The sequence below is a fragment of the Cnephaeus nilssonii genome (assembly GCF_951640355.1).
Source record: "Cnephaeus nilssonii genome assembly, chromosome: 11".
Lineage (NCBI taxonomy): Eukaryota > Metazoa > Chordata > Mammalia > Chiroptera > Vespertilionidae > Cnephaeus > Cnephaeus nilssonii.
In genome coordinates, this window is record NC_137082.1 from 86,894,056 (window position 1) to 86,913,789 (window position 19,734).

Consider the following 19,734-nt stretch of genomic DNA (forward strand, 5'->3'; position numbering starts at 1 on the left):
CCACTGGTCTATTCTAAAGTTTTCTGAGAGAGAGAGAATTGTTAGGGAGATGGCAACTGGACTCCTTGTTCCATTGTCTGGTCACCAGCTTATGGTTGTCAAGAAGTATTTGTGGAAGTGAAGTAATGATTTCCTGATATTTGCATTACAGCTGTAATACCGGTATATGCTGTTGCATGTAACAGTTCCAATGTAGACTTAGAGGTAGTATCTCTCCTAGCTCCGTAGTATTCTGGTAGACATCCCTGAGGACCTAGATTCTGCCCTTCTTACTCTTTCAAAAGTGCTCTATGTGTCTAATCAACTGTGTTAAATCTGTCCCTTTCTGCTTAAAACACCTAGCTTGTTTCTGTTCTGCACTGTTCCTAGAATCATACAAAGTTCTATTTTATTTTCTTAAAAGTATACTTGGACTTTTTCTAACATTATCTGTATTAAACCCAGTTTTATTAGTCCTGTTTTTATTTTTCTTGTTATTTTAAACATTTTTATTCTTTGTTAGGTAATATACATGTTTGAATTTTGGTGAAAGACTGATTCTTTGTCTTATTTATGTTGGCAACTTATTCGTGCTTGCCTTTTCCTTCATGTGTCCTGTGATTTTGGTGTGGGCTCACCTTTGCTGGGCTTTATTTGTGGGACTCCTGTAAGGTCTGCATGCCACGTGTCCCTCCAGAAAATATTTGCACTTGCTTCTCCTAGCACTTTGGGGAACCACCAGCTTGGACCATTTTAATTTCTCATCTTGAAAATAAAACCCTAGATCTGGGGCAGACTATGGACATAAAATACGCCAGGGATACTCCTATCCCTTTTCCTCCCCCATTAATTCTGTCTTTCATTTTGTGGTTGGGTTATTTTTTCTAGTTCACCCTTTTACTGAGAGAATAGTCCTGCAAGGTTCCTGGTCAGTGTTATCTTTACCTGTGGGAGTCCAAGGTTGTATCTGCGTCTGCAAACTTAGATTTATTTTGTTTTCGTATTTATTGCATGCCTTGCTTTTGCGTACTGCTACCACTTGTAAATAAATTATTGAGTTGTGTGGAATTCACTTTCGTCCTGTTACTTCACAGTATTATCTGCACTATTTTTTTCCTATAATCTCTCTATATAACCTTGTTCTGTAAAATTGATCCGTGTAAACAATGATGTCTCACTTTTAGTTCACAAAGAAAGTCCTGCTTTTGATATATACAGGTGAGGCTCTCAAGATTTGATGATACTTGGGCTATTTTCCTTTCTTTCCTAAGTTATATTTATTACATAAAAGATACACCAAAGTTTAAGATATTAATAATAAAGTATTTTTCAAATATCTTAAGATCCTTTGAATAAACTATAAACTTTCAAATGTTGTTAAGCAAGGAGAAATTTAATGTAGTGAATTAAATGCTTACAAAACCATGGGGAAGCTGAAGGTGTGGGTTCTAGGCTGGGACTCCAGAAACAAATCTGAGGACTAGACAACCAGTCCACCGGGTGAGCTGTCTCTAGAAACCATCAGTGGAACTATGAATGCAAGAAGCTGGAGTCCGCACGCTGTCACCACTGCCACTGCTTCTCAACGTCTAGGAGCTGGAGAGCAGTCACCCACCACCATGACCCCGTGACCAGGAAGCTGCTGCCCCCTCCCGTTGATGCAGTCACCTTTTGGCACACAAGACTCTGGCAGGTGGACACTGGAACATGGGGCAGGGCCGGGGGGAGCCTCACTTTTCCTTGTCCTCGATGGCCAGCAGAAACAACAACAACAGATAAGAAAAGTGGCCTTGCTCCACAACTGTCACCAGACCGGCCAATGGGTGTAACCTAATTCGCAACCAGAAGACTAGGTGCAGTCAACCCCAGGCTGCCTGTGTTTCTGCTTTCCATCGTCTCTATTAGAAGCAAGGTAGGATGGAGGTAAGCAGGATTCTGGAAACACAGAACCTTTCAGCTATATGTATATATGTCTGTTTGCATATGCACATATATATAAAATACATATATCCTGGCCAGCATGGCTCAGTGGTTGAGCATCCACCTATGAACCAGGAAGTTATAGTTCAATTTCCAGTCAGGGTACATGACCAGGTTGCAGGTTTGAATCCCAGTGTGGGGCATGCAGGAGGCAGCCAATTGATGATTCTCTCTCATCATTGATGTTTCTCTCTCTCCCCACCACTCCCTCCTCTCTGAAATCAATAAAAAAAATTTTAAAAACATATTACTACTGAATTTTTAAAAAGTGGTTACTACAGTATATTTGTGTCATAGTAGCAATTTCTTTTTGTCCCACATTACAAAATTGTACTGTAATAAAATTCAGCCTGCAGTTGATTTATGTAAACTAATGTGGATACAGATATACTGATAGAAAATTCTGAGATATTAATAGTAGAATATTCCATCTTTGGATGTAGCCAGACTATCGTATTCTAATTCATTGTAAACAAGTTCTTTGGTGTAACACCCTAACAGTGAAAAGAATTGGGAGGCGCACACTCCCAATATCTGAGTATTTAAGTAGGGATATACCAAGGCTTAGCTTTAATCTTGGTATTCAGCCAAATTCAGTTATTTGCCTTTGGATAGCTGAATAATCAACTAATTCAGGATCATTTGTGACATCACTGAAATTTTGTATGGAATTATGTGAATATGTAGGTTACCATTATATATAGTCAGTATTGATTCCAGTCATTAAAATAAGGCATTAATTCAGATTTATTATTAGCATCTGGGTATTTGCTTTCAAATAGAGGTTCAACAAAATAAAATCTCATAAGTTTTCTCTAACAATTCCTTCAAAGTATAAATTTTAGTTATATTTCAAAGTAAAATGTTCATTAATCAATTATTATGAAAGCTATTTTATGTAGAAAACAATTATTAACAATAGTAACTATTGAGTAGGGAAAGAGGTTGACATTTGATACCAATATTGAAAGAATAGCCCTAGCCCATTTGGCTCAGTGGATAGAGCATTGGCCTGTAGACCAAAGGGTCCCAGGTTCAGTTCTGGTCAAGGGCACATACCTTGATTACAGGCTCCTCCCCAGCCCACGCCCTGGTAGGGGCGCATGCAGGAGGCAATCAATCAGTGTGTTTCACATTGATGTTTCTGTCTTTTGTGCTCTCTTTCACTCTCTAAAAATAAATGGGGAAATATCCTCAGGTGAGAATTAAATATATATATGTGTGTGTGTGTGTGTGTGTGTGTGTATAATAAATACTTGATAATTTTATGATGACAATATATTCTTTTTGAGTTGAGAAAAAATATGTGGTTAATTTTTCGAATTATTAAGAAGCTGTTTTGTGAAACATTTGCTAAAACAGCTGTCTGTGTACCTTGGAAAACAAAATATACCTAATGAACTTTGACTTTAGTCAAGGGTATCTCCAGGTAGAATGTAGAAAGCGCCACCTGGTGGGTTTTAGCTGTATAGGCTGAAGTACTAAAATAGCTGAACTTTAGGGGGTGGAAATACCTACTTAGGTTGCCAGCAGAAGTTAAAGGTGATATAGAGAGCCAGAGCTACTGAATTGGAAAACAAAACTGTTGTCTTATCTCTAGCCACACAGATAGCAAAGTCTCAAAGTAAGACATGAGCACAAGTCCAACTTCAAATCAAGATTTTGACTATCAGACATTTTGATAAGACTTCCGAGAGAGTTAAGTAGATTTTTCAAGTGGACAAAAGTCCAAGGGTTTGGTCCCGCAGAAGCCTGATCCAAAAGTGGCAGTAAGAAAATCTAGAAAAGCATATGTTGATACCACTTCTAGGTGTGGCTTTGGGGTATATAATGGATCATAACCAGATATAGAAAACTCAATGTGTGAAAAAGCGGGGTACTAGCAAAAACACCAACTTGCCTAAAAGATGGATGAAGCTATAAAAATGCCTCTTGGGCCCGAGCCAGCTTGGCTCAGTGGATAGAGCATCAGCCTGCGGACTGAAGGGTCTCAGGTTCGATTCCGGCCAAGGGCACATGCTTGGATTGCAGGCTTGATCCCCAGTGGGGGGCATGCAGGAGGCAGCCAATCAATGGTTCTCTCTCATCATTGATGTTTCTATCTCTCCTTCTCCCTTCCTCTCTGAAATCAATAAAGAAATATATATTTTTTAAAAATAATAATAAATAAATAAATATGCCTCTGGGCCCTTGGACTGTTTTTGTGTAGGAAGCAGCCTAACAAAGTTAATCAGCTACAAACAAGGATTATTTCTTCAGAAAGAATAGAGGAAGAGGATGGAAAAGGAGGCCATCTCAGACAGCGACCCCTCAGGCAAAGTCATGAAAACCATTGTTCTCACTGGAGAACCATGAGTCAGGGAGCAGGTCCCAGAGAGCATTTCCCCATTGCCAGAATGAGGCCCAGTGGGATATCAGAATTGTTATGAGCCAGTGACTATATTCTTCCCCCTTTCCAGTGGGTATGTTTATTGTGGTTATCCTGTCCCTTTTTTAGAAGTGGACTAGAGGCCCAATGCACGAAATTCATGCAAGGGGCTCGGCGCTCGCAGCCCCGGCTTCGTCTGGAAGGGGCAGGGTCGGCAGGGGCAGGGGCTGCGCTGTGGGACCCAGGAACCGCACTCAGGGTTGGCGGCTGGCGCGGGGGTGGGGCCGTGGGCTATTCACAGCCCCGGCTGCCTCGGCCCTGACTGCCGCCACAGCAGCTGGCCCTGCCTCGGCCCCCGCCATGCCGGCTTTGTCCTGAAGGACGCCTGGAAGGTCGTTCGGCTGTCCGGTTAATTACCATATTACCTTTTTATTATTATAGATGGTGTGTGTGCAGGCAGAAGGGCAGGTAACTTGTCTTTTTATTCCATAGGTCTCTGGATCAAGAGCTGCATTGGCACCTGACGTAGATCACAGAATCCTAGATTGACGTGACACCTGGGTGGCGGAGGGAGGAGGCAGGTGTGCCATCCCATCGCCGACTGCCTTGTTTTAACTTGTTGATGCCAGGTGGGAGTGGAGGCCAGATGCCCACTGAGCCCTGATCAGACACCTAAGGGGGTGTCGTTTCCTATAACTACTGTAACTACACACTAGGTAACTAGGTGTTCCTTGGTTTGTGGCTGTAGAACTCCAGTCTCTGCCTCTGTCTTCACATGGCCTTCCCTCTCCACCCGTCTCTCCACTGGGCCTCTCTTGTAAGGATACTTGTGATTAGATTTAGGGCCCACCCAGGTAACCAAGAATTATTTTACTTTGAGATCCTTAACTTACATCTGCAAAGTTCCTTTTTTCAGATAAGGTCACATTCAGGGCTCCAGGGATTTGACAAAGACATGGCTTTTGGGGGGCCACCATTCAACATACTACAGAGGAGAAAACGGGTGCTGGTGGGGGTGCAGGCTCAGCATCTTGGCGGGCCTGGGTGACCCGGGATTAAGGGAGGGCAGTGAGGCCGGATGTGACTAGCCCTTCTCTGCACTAGCTGGCTGTTTGGCTGCTCCTAGGTGAGGTGGAAGCTCACTGTGCCACGGGACTCCACTGACACTCCCCCAGCAGGGATACAAAGCCCTGCAGCCTGCTTCTGCGGGTGGGAGGTGGAAAACAGCTCCCTCCTTGGCCAGCCTGCACCACCTGGAAGGTGCTCAGTGCTGCCTGCTTCTGGCAGGGCAGAGGGAAGACTGGCTCCTCGCTCAGCCTTGCCAATAACCACCTGCTTCTGTGGGACGTGAACAAGGTGGGGTGGAAGATCACCGCTCCGCTTGGCCCTGCTGAAACTGTAGGGGGAGGGGGAGCAATTCTTAGCTTTCTGTCTGGCTGGTGATGGGTAGGTATTGTCAAGAAGACTTTGTTCTGGTAGGCCACCCTCATTTATAGCCACTCCTATGACTAGGAGGACCAGGCTTTTTCTAGAAACTGTTGTTGTTCCTGCCTATTGGTGGTTCCAGGCTGGAGCCTTCTGTAGCTAGTGCCTTGTCCAGAGTATATGGGAGGCAACAAGAAAACCCAGAGAACTCACTGCTATGTCATTTCTCAAGTCCCAAAAGTCCCTAGGAAGTTTGTCCTCCTTCCACCTCTGCTCGTCTTCCTATGCCTGTTTGTCGTTATGTGCAGGGTCTTTTACTTGTAAGAGAAAAAGGACTTGGTAGGATGGCTACATCTTGGCTAGAACCAGAACTTGATTCATGACTCATTCAGTTTTAAATGCTAAATATCATTGGTCATAATTTCAGTGTAATTCTTTCCAATTTTATGTTCACATTTTTTACAATTATCAATTTTAAGCAGTAAGTGAAGGAAAACCAATTTAAAATATATTTTAATCTTTAATTAGTGATGATCTCATGTGCTTTCTTATTGACTTTTTTGCAGAACATTTTCCAGGGGGAAAAAGCAAAAGATAAAAGGGCATTAAGAACAATTGTTGCCCTAGTCGGTTTGGCTTAGTGGATAGAGTGTTGGCCTTCGGACTGAAGGGTCCCGGGTTTGATTCAGGTCAGCGTGCATGCCTGGGTTGCAGGCTCAATCCCCAGTAGGGGGCGTGCAGGAGGCAGCTTATCAATGATTCTCATCATGGATGTTTCTATCTCTCCCTCTCCCTTCCTCTCTAAAATCAATAAAAATATATTTAAAAAATAAAAAGAACACTTGTTATTGGCCAAGCCGGTGTGGCTCAGTGGTTGAGCATCGACCTATGAACCAGGAGGCCATGGTTCGATTCCCGGTCAGGGCACATGCCCGAGTTGTGGCCTCAGTCCCCAATAGGGTTCATGCAAGAGGCAGCCAATCCATGTTTCTCTCATCATTGATGTTTCTATCTCTCCCTCTCCTTTCCTCTCTGAAATCAATAAAAATATAATTAAAAAAAATAAAACAAAAAATACTTGTTATTGACCATCAGTCTTATATGTGATTCAAAACTATATTTAAGACTGTTCTCTTGTACAACTATGAGTTCTTATTTCCACAATGTACCTTCAATAATTTGTACAAGAATACTGTCTAGAAAAGTTTAACAGTACTTATGCATATTGACTTAGAAGTAAACTGCAGTAACGGCTACACATGATTTTATATGGCCTCGTTGTAAACAGCCTCATTTCTTCTTATGGAGTGACTGGCAACTATGATGACATCCACGTTCTGGCGGAGCTTTGTGTGTCTTTATTGCATCCTTTGCATTGAGGATGAGGCTCACTAAGTTGGAAGGCATAGTTGCTTCAATTATTGATGGGGACAATTTCCCCCTCATTTCTGTCTGGACAAATATCACTAGTTTGGAATGCGCTGGATTACTGTAAACAAAGGAAGAATTAAAAACATAAATAATCTTTAGATTTATCTATTGAATTTACAGGCTTGTCTTATTCACAGTGGAGTCTCTCCATAGTGATTATGATAGGAGACATAGCTATAGAAGGAAGGAAAGAAAAAAGAAAAAGTACAATGATTTTCACACTCATAAACGTTTTATATGAAAATAGTAACTAGTCCGACTGTGTCTTACAGTCTTCAGTTTTAGTCAGCTTTTCCTTTTTGTCACATTGACTTTTTTAAATTACAAAAGTAATGTATGCTTTTGAAAATTTAAATACAGAATTTTCATAATTGTTCCCTTCATTCTGTTCCTCAGAGAAAACCACTATTTATAGTTTTGACTGTATCTTTTTGGATGGTTGTCTAGTATATACAAAGACAGCACTCATAGTTGCCTGTGCCTCGGGCATCGGCTGGGCAGCAGACATCTGAGGCTTGCCTGCGCCTCGGGTCAGCCCTGGGCGGCTGGGGGGCTGAGGGCAGGTCCGGCCACACCGCACACCTGTCCCCCCGCAGCGGGGTTGAAAGGACTGGGGGACTCTGGCGGGGCTGAAGGGACTGGGTGCCTCCATCTTGTGGCTATGGGCACCACCATATTTTGTGATGGCATGACAGTCAATTTGCATATTCCCTCTTTATTAAATAGGATAATTTAATCCCATACATATTTATATTTTAATATTTAGATACTTATAGTTACAGAAAATAAAATTAATTTTGAAAATTAAATACTCATTTTTGCAAAGAACTATGATAGAATGATTAATAAAAGAATTCAAAGCATAAAGCATATTTTATTAGGATAAAGTTATGTGAGAGAAAAAGAGTAAAAATACGGGTTCAGGGAGAAAAGGAATGATGTAAAATTTCTGACTTAAAGCTTGTATATATTTTTTAATTGATAATGTAATATGTTATGGAATTTATATTCTATAGAATACATTTATAAGGGCATTATAACAAATTTTTAAGTAGTCAATAATTATAATATGCATTCTTATTTTAATCCTATAAAAATTTTAATAAGTTTTAAAATACGCAAGCCAGAATATGGTTTTACAAAATTTTATAGGGGTATGAAGACCACTGGTCCAAACCCACGTGAGGATCCATTTTCTTACACCCTTCTCTATGCAGAGTTCAGACTATTTTTACGGTGCTTCAAATGCTGGATTGGGAATACGCACTAGCAATTTGTAAGGTCTTAAATCTCTATGGGAGTTTACTAGGGCTTTACACTCAAGAAAGCCTTCCAATATTTCCAATATTTACTAGAGAGTGCATTTACTATTGATAATTTGTCTTGTTTACTGCATGACTTGTTTACAGATGTCAGCTGTCCAAAACGTTGGGCTGCATGGAAAGAGAAGGTACACACGAATCACTTTTTGTCAGTACCTGTCTCTGAGACTGTGGATGAGACTACATCTTTTCTCCAGCAGGATGCTGGGCAGAGTTCCCACCCTGCGTGGGGTGTCTAGGTCCGAGCTTCTGTCCATGTTTTTTGCAGTGGAAAGGGAGGTGACAAGGTGCAAGAAGGGGACTTTGCCTGTGAAGCACACTTTAGAATATGTAGCTGCCCAACTAGAGTCTTGCCAGCAGCTGATTTACCATGTTGACTGGGAGTAATAATCCTTCCCTTGTTTTCTCTCCTGCTGTGGAGAATCAAGTCTTGGCCACAGATTCATATATCAGCATCACCTGCACCAATTATCCTGTTTATTAATACAAATACTTGTAATTTCTTTTAGTCCTCTAATTCAGTAGAGAAATCATAAGGAATACAGGTCTGAAATGTAGTTTTATTTTTACTTCCTTCACATAAATATTTTTTCTCATACTGAAGTTTATATTGGACCAATATAAAGTTTTTACATTTATCTTTATGTGCCAATATTTTTTACTTAATATAAAATCATTTACCAAAAATTAAAACTTAAGGATTTTGTGAAATGATATACTCTGAGTTAATGTACATGAACTTACAGAATGGTATTTTATGTTACCATTTTGATTATCTCTAGGCTGGCCATCTGTAGGCAATGACTCATCTCTGACTTCCAACTCTTACCTGAATTTACCTACCAGAAGTCTCATTTTGCAGGAATCTGTACTTAGTAGGCAGTCTATTAGAAAGAATGTGTTCAAGATAAAGCATTCATTGCTGATAAATGTAAGTATTATAATTCTAGGGAATTTATTTTCAATTCACAAAAATTCCTTAGTAATTCACAGAACTGACTCTAATGGAGAAATATAAAACATCAGGCTAAGGTTAACCCCAGAGGGGAAAAACTTTGTGTATGTATGACTTGTCCCAGAAACCTCAAATCATACTTTATAGCGAATTATCTTTTCTGATTATACTTCATATGAAAATACTTATAACAGTTATTTTAAAGATCACATTTGGGGGCCATTTTCCCCCAATAGAATGTGCTGGTACATATTCTACTAATGAGTTAGGAATCCATTAATTAAATCATAAATTGAACTAAAAAACCGTTATAATAAATAAATGCAAATGATACTTACTCTTTCAGAGGTGAACAGACAAAGCCACAAGCATGGTTATAACCACGGATGTAATGTGAAGATGGAGGATATCCTGGAAAATCCACACTTTTAGCTAAGTGATTTAAATAGAAATAAAATGAAACCTCTTCCACAAAGGTAAAAAATTCTATTTCAAGTAGTATGTTTTAAAAAATATATATAACACAGCTTTTAATTTAACTTAGGTATTATCAGCACTGACATTGGTTTTATACATGGGCTGTATGTTTGTACATATGAATGTGTGCACAGGCCAAAACTGAGAAAATGCCAGTTTGAGCACAATTGTCCTCTCAAACATTTTCACGCTAGTATTTCTAAAGATGCTGTTACCTTTTACATACAGGAAAAAACTGTTCAAAGTATCATTTTATTACTTTCTGAGATTTGAAGCAAAAAAAAAAAAAGACTATTAGGAGAATGGGTTTATAGATTTTTTGTTAAATCATTTTTAAATAAAATATTGAATGTATTTATTTGGCATGTCAAAGAAGATAGTTTAAATGTCCTTTTCTGAAAATTCTCTAAATTCAAAGTATAATTAAAAATCAGAAGTTAGCCCGACCGGTGTGGCTCAGTGGTTGAGCATCGACCTATGAACCAGGAGGTCACAGTTCGATTCTCAGTCAGGGCACATGCCCGGGTTGCCAGCTTGATTTCCCAGTAAGGGGGCGTGCAGAAGGCAGCCAATCAATGATTCTCTCTCATAAATGATTCTCTCTTTCTCTCCCTTCCTCCCTGAAATCAATAAAAACATATGTTTAAAAAATCAGTAGAGTTGTTTTAGGAATTATGCAGTATAATTGTATTGTATATGAATACAGAAGGGAGGTGATTTGATTATGATTGTTTATAATAATTATATGTACTCTTTCGAAAAATATTTTTAAAATATATTTATTCTGTGCAACTGAATCCTGCTCTTGTCAGAGAAGAGGGATTTTCCCATGTGATTTTAACATAAACTATCAATTCTGTGGGAAGTACAATGTTAAGCATTAGCTTTGTTCTAGCTTAAGAAACAAGTGTGGTTGAATGAATTTTACATTTTTATTACTTGTTTCATCACCTTAACAGAACCTATTATGTTGGCATAATGGTACTTCCAGAAGTGATATTAACATATTTTCCCTGTTTAAAATATGGAGATTATGCTTGTTCGTAAAAGAAAATTTGTTTTATTCCACAAACAGATATGGGTCTTTTGTGAGGAATATTGGGTTGGTAGTTAGTACTATTTTGGAAAATTAGAAAGACTTGTGTTTTAATTCTGGTTCAGCAGCTTATTGCTATCTAACTTGTTTCCCCTGAACTTTACTGGTGAGATAAAGTATGCAATATATTTAGCTCAAAGCATAGTAAAGTGAACAACAGCAAAAAAAAAGGCAAAGAAGAAAACTATCAGTATTCATTGATAATTCATTCAAAGAAATTGCTTAAAGCAAATTCAGTACTGATCACTGAATGACTGATTACAACCATTTGTTGATTTTGACTTCATACTTCTTTCTTACCCCTAAAAATGAGAAATGGTCTGCTTTCAAAACACAGAAAATAGCAGATCTATGACTCAGACACTATTTTGCGTTGTGGACAGTGAATAAATTTTTATCTGCCCTCGTTTTAAAACTGAGATAACTAAATGACAACTATATGAAAGGGGTGAACATCAGCCCTTATCCGTATGCTGCACCAGAGCTAAGTTTGTGTGAGTGCTATTAGCACAGCTATGACTCAGTCTGGACTCTGAAACTTAGTACCATGGATGCATCAGAAACCTTGTTGGGAAATAATAATTAACAGCACTAAACTGTCCCTATCTCCAGGTAGCTTACAGGGAAAGCTATTCAGATAGTAGTGGTCAGATTAAACTGAGTTATGGAGACAAACAGGCTCTAGGCCGCTGTCCTGCCAAAGATCCTTCCTCATGACTTATCTGGAGTTGTCTGGCTCCAATGATCTTCTATGAACTGGTAATGTTTCAAGTGAATCATACATGTTAAGAAATGGTCTCACATTGGGGTTTTACTGGGTGACACATTTGGGGAGGCTAAGGATACATCAAAACCTCTAAAAGAAATATAAGCACGTTGTGTAAAGACCCATTTAGTGAAAATAGGAGTTTTATCCGTTACTGGATAAGCTCATTCTTTGCAATTCAAATATAAAATGATATATCTAAAGATTACTTTTGTTTCTCAGTAGTTTTGAAATGTTTGCTGTGTAGATTCAGCCTACAGGGATTTACCTGTACTCAGTGCTGTGGTTATATGCTGCAAAAAGGCCAGGAGATGCCACAACCATTGACTATGATGTAAAAGGCACCTCCAGAGTTGGGTAAAAACAGCAGGCTGGTCTACATTATACATGTATGTATTAGTCTCACCAAGTAAATAAAATATAAAAAATTGAAAAGATATTTCTTCCAAAATGTGAGTTAAAGGGAAAAATTATTAACAACTCATAGTAATTCTATAATGTGGGCAAAAATATTTCAACTTACAACTGATCACATTCACATTCCCTTCATAGCGCTTGAAGTGCACTATGTCGATAAAGTCTCGGGGGGAAATTGAGCCCATGGCAAAACTTTGTGTAATGGCATGACATATGAATGTGTCCTGAAACAAATCAAACCATAAAGATTGCAACAATTAGTTAATATCTATTCCTGTATTGCTCCCCAAAGAATTTCACTGTAGAAGATTGGCCTCTACTTGGAAAAAGCAGGACTTTGCAATTTTAAGAACTTACCACCCAATCAACCTGCATTTTCTGTGTTAAAGGAACATTAGATATTATTATACCAGTAAGTACAAGACAACAAAAGCAAAAACAAACAAGTGGGACTACATCAAACTAAAAAGCTTCTGCACAGCAAAGGAAACCATCAACAAAATGAAAAGGGGCCCTGCCAGTGTGGCTCAGTGGTTGAGTGTCGACCCAAGAACCAGGAGATCACAGTTCGATTCCTGTTCAGGGCACATGCCCAGGTTGCAGGCTCAATCCCCAGTAAGGAGCATGCAGGAGGCAGCTGATCAATGATTCTCTCTCGCCCTCTACCTGCCTCTTGAAATCAATAAAAACCTATTTTAAAAAATGAAAAGGGAACCTACAGAATTAGAGAAAATATTTGCAAATCATATCTATTTCTATTTATATAATTACTAGAGGCCCAGTGCACGAAATTAGTGTATGGGAGGGGGGTACCCTCAGTGCAGCCTGCACCCTCTCCAATTCGGGATCCCTCTCACAATCCTGGACTGCTGGCTCCTAATCGCTCACCTGCCTGCCTGTCGCCCCTAACTGCCCTCTCCCCCCCACCCCCGCCCCGCTGGTCTGGTCTCCCCACGCAGCCTGCTTTTCAGTCGTTTGGTCATCCCTCACTAACCTCCCTGCCAGCCTGCTCGCCCCATGAAGCCTGCTGTTCAGTCGTTTTGTCGTCCCTCACTAACCTCCCTGCCAGACTGGTCATAGGCAGCCATCTTGTGAGGGTGTGAGAGTTAATTTGCATATTACCTCTTTATTACATAGGATTAATGCATAAAATTCAAAAGTAATCTTTCTATCATCTACACTTTGACATTTTAAATGAAGAAATTAAAGCCTAACAGATAACTATAGATACGTATAGAACTAGAACCCACATTCCCTGATTTCCAGTACAACTATTCCACATTGGCTAGGTAATCTATTATGAAAAGTATATCGATTTAGCACCTATGGTGTAGGGCCTAAAACTCAGTGACCAATATTATGTGTTGACAAGATGTCTGGTGAAAATAGGAAGGGTCTTGAATGGCCTAACTGCAAGTTCCTCTCCGTATTCCTCCCATGGATACGGACCTTTAGCCAAACAACCCTCCTTATCAACTGGATCAGGCACTGTGTCTGCTAGCCTGGAGAATTATTCAACAGCCAATCACATCCTCCTGCAGGATTCGGGGTCATCTCAACCTTCTGGTACTATAGAGCCTGCCTCCCTGGTTATTCTCTGTTCCTCAGTGCAGCTACCACGACTCACGGCCTGGCATGAGGTGTCCTTGAGAGTCTAGCTGAGCTACTGCATGGTATTGCCTCAGCATCCATCTTGTTTGGCCAAACAGCCTGCAGGGGCCTTAAACTGATACTAGCCCCCTCATGCAAGTGCATGCCCTAGATACCAGCCCACACTCACAAGCAAATGCAAGTTCTGATATGACTTTCCCAATAGTCCTGGGTTCACCAGTCTCCCCAGCCTTGCAGGGTCTTCCTCTTGTGAGACCCTTAGATAAAACACCCCAGGGAGAGCCCTAGCCGGCTTGGCTCAGTGGATAGAGCGTTGACCTGTGGACTGAAGAGTTTCGGGTTCGGTTCCGGTCAAGGGCACATGCCTGTGTTGTGGGCTCAATCCCCAGTAGGGGGTGTGCAGAAGGCAGCCAATCAAACTCATCATTGATATTTCTATCTCCCTCTTCCTTCCTCTCTGAAATCAATAAAAAAAAATACATATATATATTTAAAAAATAAAAAAACACCCCAGGGAGCTTACCAAAACGCTGCTTTTTCGTTTGAGTTGATCGATCAGACCTTAGCCTGGGAATTCCCTCGCACACTCCACCCACAGACCCTAACAAAGACATGTGCCTCAGGCCCTGCCCGTCTCTGCCTGTGCCCTGCCTTGCCCTCCCTGCGTGGCCTCTTGAGGCTTTACTGTGTGCTTCCTCCGGGACCTGTGGGTAATTCCAGTTTCTCTCATGGGCTGCTGTTGAAACATGGCTCACCACCCGGCACCCTGTGCTCCACTTCACAAATGTTAACAAAACAACAGTCCTCCTCTGGGCTGTGATTATTAATCAACTACTGTTGGTCTCATTTGCCTAGTGGCAGGTATCATGTTTTACCACCCCTATGACCCTGGGGCAGGAATCCCGCGCTCACCAATGGGATGAATGAGTCAATTAAAACACACTCCTAAAGATGAACACTATAAGTATTCATGAGAAGGTAAAATAATTCTTCTTATAGGGTAAAGCTATTCAGAGACACTGTGGTATACTGTAAAGGGCCTAGAATTTGGGGTCAGATCAGGTATAAACCCTGCTTCTATCATGTCCTGGCTGTGCTGACCTTGAGCAAGTCACATAATTTCTCTGACTCTATTTTCAAGTTTTTTGGTGCTAAGTCTTGTACTCCTTCCATTATTACAGCTGAGTTGCAGCAACAGCAGAAAGACCTGAAGTGCTAATGGAACTATATAATTAGTCTAATACAATCGTGAATGAAACAATCTAATGTTTGGATTTTCATTTGCAATGGACCACATTTTTCTTTTTTCTTTAAATATATTTTTATTTATTTCAGAGAGGAAGGGATAGGGAGAGAGATAGAAACATCAATGATGAGCAAGAGTCATTGATTGGCTGCCTCCTGCACGGCCCTTACTGGGGATCGAGACAGCAACCCGGGCACGTGCCCTTGACCAGAATCGAACCTGGGACCCTTCAGTCCCCAGGCTGACACTCTACCCACTGAGCCAAGCCATCTAGGGCTGAACCATATTTTTCAAACTGAAGGTACAGATCCCAAGAGGGTCATGGACATGTGTTGCTTGTTACCTGACTAACCTTCCTGAGCTTCTCTATAACCTCCCCCCACTCCCAGACTTTAAAATCAGCTTAATAAAAGCAGGCAAAGCTAACCTACGGGGTTGTAAATAAATGGTAAGATGGTGGCAGATTTGTGGGACATTTGTTTCTTTTGGTAAGTGGAAAGTAGTTTGGAGACTCAAAGAGCCAACGACCCAGTGATGTGGAGTTTTATAAATGCAATTGTTGGCGAAAATCATAAAAGTTTGCTAACATTCACATTTACCACCTTTCTAATAAAGTTACTGTTAGCCAAAAATGCGCAACTCAATTTTTACAAACATCTTACTGAGCTGTAATTTATATATCATAAACTATAGCAGCCTTAATAAGAGATCTAGTGACCTGCTCCCAAGTTCAGAATCCCTTACCCCACTTCCGTCTTCTTGTTTCTGTCTCTTTGCACATCTCATTATTACTCTCATTTATATCATTTTTTTCTTCTCCTGAATTTTCTTTTTTAAATTTATTTTTATGGTTGAGAATATTACAGATGTCCCCCATTTCTGCTCCCCCCACCTTTGATCTCTATTCAGCTCCCACTCCACCCCAAGCCTTCACCACACTATTGTCTGTGCTCATGGACTAGGCATATATGCGTCTATCTACCCTCAGCTCATACTGATCTTTTCTCCTCCCCTCTTCTAAGCCCTACTTGCTTCTATGATCACTTTCTACACCAATTACTTATATTTTCTTTCCTCATTGTTTTTACTCTCTTCATCTTCATTTAACTGAGATAATGTATTTAAACTGTTTCTAAAACCACAACCATGTACATTATTTCACATTTTATCCTTTAAAAAGTTACATGCTGTTCCTTCTTAAGTCCCTACAGTATGTGTCTATATTATTCCTGTTATCTAAGCTATTATCCTATATAATAAAAGGGTAATATGCAAATTGACCCTCACAGCTGAACGACCAGTTGCTATGATGCGCACTGACCACCAGGGAGAGACGGAGTTAGCTTGAGATCCCAGTTACCTTGCTGCTGGGATCAGGCCAATCAGGACTGAGCGAAATGGGCCGGACACGCCCTAGAACCCTCCTGCATCCCTCCCCGGCCCCGATCGTGCACCGGTGGGGTCCCTCAGCCTGGCCTGTGCCCTCTCGCCATCCGGGACCCCTCAGGGCATGTCGGACAGCTGGTTTCAGCCTGATCCCGCAGGTCAATATAAATATACTGACTTCCCTTTAACAAGGCATGTTTAATCTTTTCTCCACCTAATGTTGGAGAATCCAGGAGTTTGTCCCCTCATAACCAAAGGCCCACATCTTCAAGAGAGCTAACCAGATTCAGAATGTGGTATGCATTTAAAACAAAAAGAAGCTAACTGCAATTAAACTCTTGAGTGATAAAGAAGGAAGTTTTAAGGCTTTTATAAAGATTTCAACTCAATGTGAATCTATAAAATATGAAGTGTCTACCTAATATAGGTTTAATAAACTTAAATCACTAAGATATAAAAATATATTAATACAGGAAAAGTTTAATATTAAACAACAAATTACCGAATCAATCTTGTGTATCATAGTGTACACTTTCAATGATTTATCCCATGTAATTCTAATTTCAGGCTTGTAGAGAAAATCAGCTAGTTTAGATGTTGATTCTGAAATTATTCCTTCAACACGATATCTATAGTTAACAAAATAAAGAAAATTCAAAATTTAACTAATTCAGTCTAAGTTGAAAATATAATGTTATCATAGTATAACACAGACTAATTTAGCAATCAACAGTAAAGAAAATTTGAGGGTCATATCAGCAATTCAAAACACTAATATTCAATTAGAAGTAGCAAGGTTTATTTAAATATATTATAATAATTAATATAAATTATTTCAAAGTTCATTTTTCTAAAAACTTTGTTTATAATGTTTCTGTAGATTTTTTTTAAAAAAATAGTTTTATTGATTTCAGAAAGGAAGGGAGAGGGAGAGATAGAAAGATCAACGATGAGAGAGAATCATTGACCTGCTGCCTCCTGCATCTCCCCATGGGGTTCGAGCCCACAACCTGGGCATGTGCCCTGACCAGGAATCGAACCTCAACCTCCTGGTTCATAGGTTGGTGCTCAACCACTGAGCCATGCTAGCTGGGCTGTAGTTATTTTTCTAGAGGGGCAAATTTCATTTAGGATTTTTCTAAAATCTCTCTTACAAACATTTATCTGGTATGTTTATAATAAGTCAATAGTAATTGATAAGAAGTTTGTGTGGCTATGCAGCACCTTTCAGCCCCAAATCTTAATTTAAGTATGTAATATGGTATAAATGAGAGGTCAGCAAACTTTAAATTCTAGATACATAAATGCCACTGAATTCAAAACAATAACTGCAAATAGGACATTGTACTTACATATTTCCATGGAATTTTTTAGAAGCCTTGCTAGAAACAGTTATTTTTTTCTCAAAGGGGAAAAAAAAATTAAATAAGTTAGCTGTCAAGTACAGAAAAAAAATGAAAAAAAAAACACACAAAATAAAACAAAGCAAAAATGGTTTGTTTGTAAAAAATATTTTTTACAATCAACTGTTTCTCATTTAAAAACAAAAACTTGAAACATATTTGTTTTCTTACTGAAGATTTAACCACTTTCCAGCCTGATGTATCTTGATTGTAACCTAAAATATCTTGAGCAGTTTGTTGGGCAAGTACTTTATAGTCCATCTACCTGCAAAGTTTTAAAAAGAAATGATTGGTAAGAATGTGATTATGCAAAAAGTTTTAAAATGCTGTATTACATTTGATTACTGTTTCCACAGTGCCCCGCACCTGGCAATGAACAGTAATTACCTGTTGAATGCCTGCAGGCAAGAGTCCCTTCCTCCCTATTCTCAGCGAGACCTGGCTCACCTCCTGTCTCTGCCATGGGCTAATTGTGAACCACATTATTTGATATTTCTGTTTCCCCATTTTCTCAAGTTTTAAAACTGGGATAGTACCTAACCCTCTAGAAGTAATGTGAGGATTAAGTGAAATAATGCACTTCAATGTCCTTCCCCATTGCTAGGCATATAACAGTCAATCAATAAATCATTATTATTTCTATCAATCATGCCTTTTTTTCTTTTGCAAAGCACCACAATCTGTTGATCAGGTGTTCTTGGAAATTCATCTTTTTAAAGTGAGTGGCAGTGGCACTAAATGATTTGACCCCTGGCTTCCTCTCCAAAGGCAACTCCTGCCTTCAACTCTCCCACTTAGCTGCTGTTCCTCAAAAGCAACTAAGCATCTTCCTACCTCAGGGCCTTTTATTTATTTATTTTTTAAATATCTTTTATTGGTTTTTTACAGAGAGGAATTGAGGGGGATAGAGAGTTAGAAACATCGATGAGAGAGAAACATCGATCAGCTGCCTCCTGCACACCTCCCACTGGGGATGTGCCCGCAACCAAGGTACGTGCCCTTGACCGGAATCAAACCTGGGACCTTTCAGTCCGCAGGCCGACGCTCTATCCACTGAGCCAAACCGGTTTCAGCATCAGGGCCTTTTACTTGCTGTTCCCTCTGCTTTAACATTCTTCCCCAATATGGATGACTGACTCCCCTTCATTGGTGTCTTTGTTTAAATGTCAGACAGGATATAAAGTTAGAATCAACTCAGCAGGGGTTAGGTATCCAGGTAGGTGTGGCAAAGACAGTTGAGTAAGATATTGTTTCTGCTGTGAATGAGTTCAGGAGCTGGAGTCTCATTGATCCTTTGGCCCATCATCTAGTTTTCAGTTAAGAGAAGCTGGCTGGACCTAACCGGCTGGGCTCAGTGGATAGAGTGTTGGCCTGCGGACTCAAGGGTCCCAGGTTCGATTCCGGTCAAGGGCATGTACCTTGGTTGCGGGCACATCCCCAGTAGAAGGTGTACAGGAGGCAGCTGATCAAGGTTTCTCTCTCATCGATGTTTCTAACTCTCTATCCCTCTCCCTTCCTCTCTGTAAAAAAATCAATAAAATGTTTTGTTTTGTTTTAAAGAGAGAGAGAGAAGTTGGCTGGTATGGTGGGAAGAGGGTGACAACACAGAGCTGGATTCATATCCTGCCTTTGCCACTCTCTCCAGCTATATCACTTTGGATAAATTGCTTGAGTTTCAACTTTCATATCTATATCTTTTTCCATAGATACAGATAAGGAATAATAATACCTATCTCATGGGGTCATCGTAAGGATTGAGTTAATATGTGTAAAAGTGATTGAAACAGTGTGCAGCCCCTTCTTGGTGATCAAAAAGGTTAGTTTCGGTTCTTAAAATGGACACATCTAGAACTACCTTTTAAAAAAACTCTC

The 19,734-nt window shown here is 40.0% G+C and overlaps 2 protein-coding genes across 2 annotated transcripts in view; both read right to left on the reverse strand.

Annotated features, from left to right (window-relative positions):
- The window catches only part of ZNF397 (zinc finger protein 397), a 687,602-nt gene that overhangs the window by 591,975 nt on the left and 75,893 nt on the right, over nt 1-19,734 (reverse strand). The window lies entirely within an intron of this gene.
- On the reverse strand, nt 7,033-18,934 carry STARD6 (StAR related lipid transfer domain containing 6). The gene is made up of 6 exons (XM_079784595.1): nt 18,034-18,934; nt 17,812-17,861; nt 16,962-17,088; nt 12,323-12,440; nt 9,799-9,892; nt 7,033-7,241 (listed from the first exon to the last, which is right to left on the reverse strand). Exons 1-6 carry the CDS (start codon nt 18,121-18,123, stop codon nt 7,043-7,045), a joined length of 678 nt encoding a protein of 225 aa, XP_079640721.1. The 5' UTR covers nt 18,124-18,934; the 3' UTR covers nt 7,033-7,042.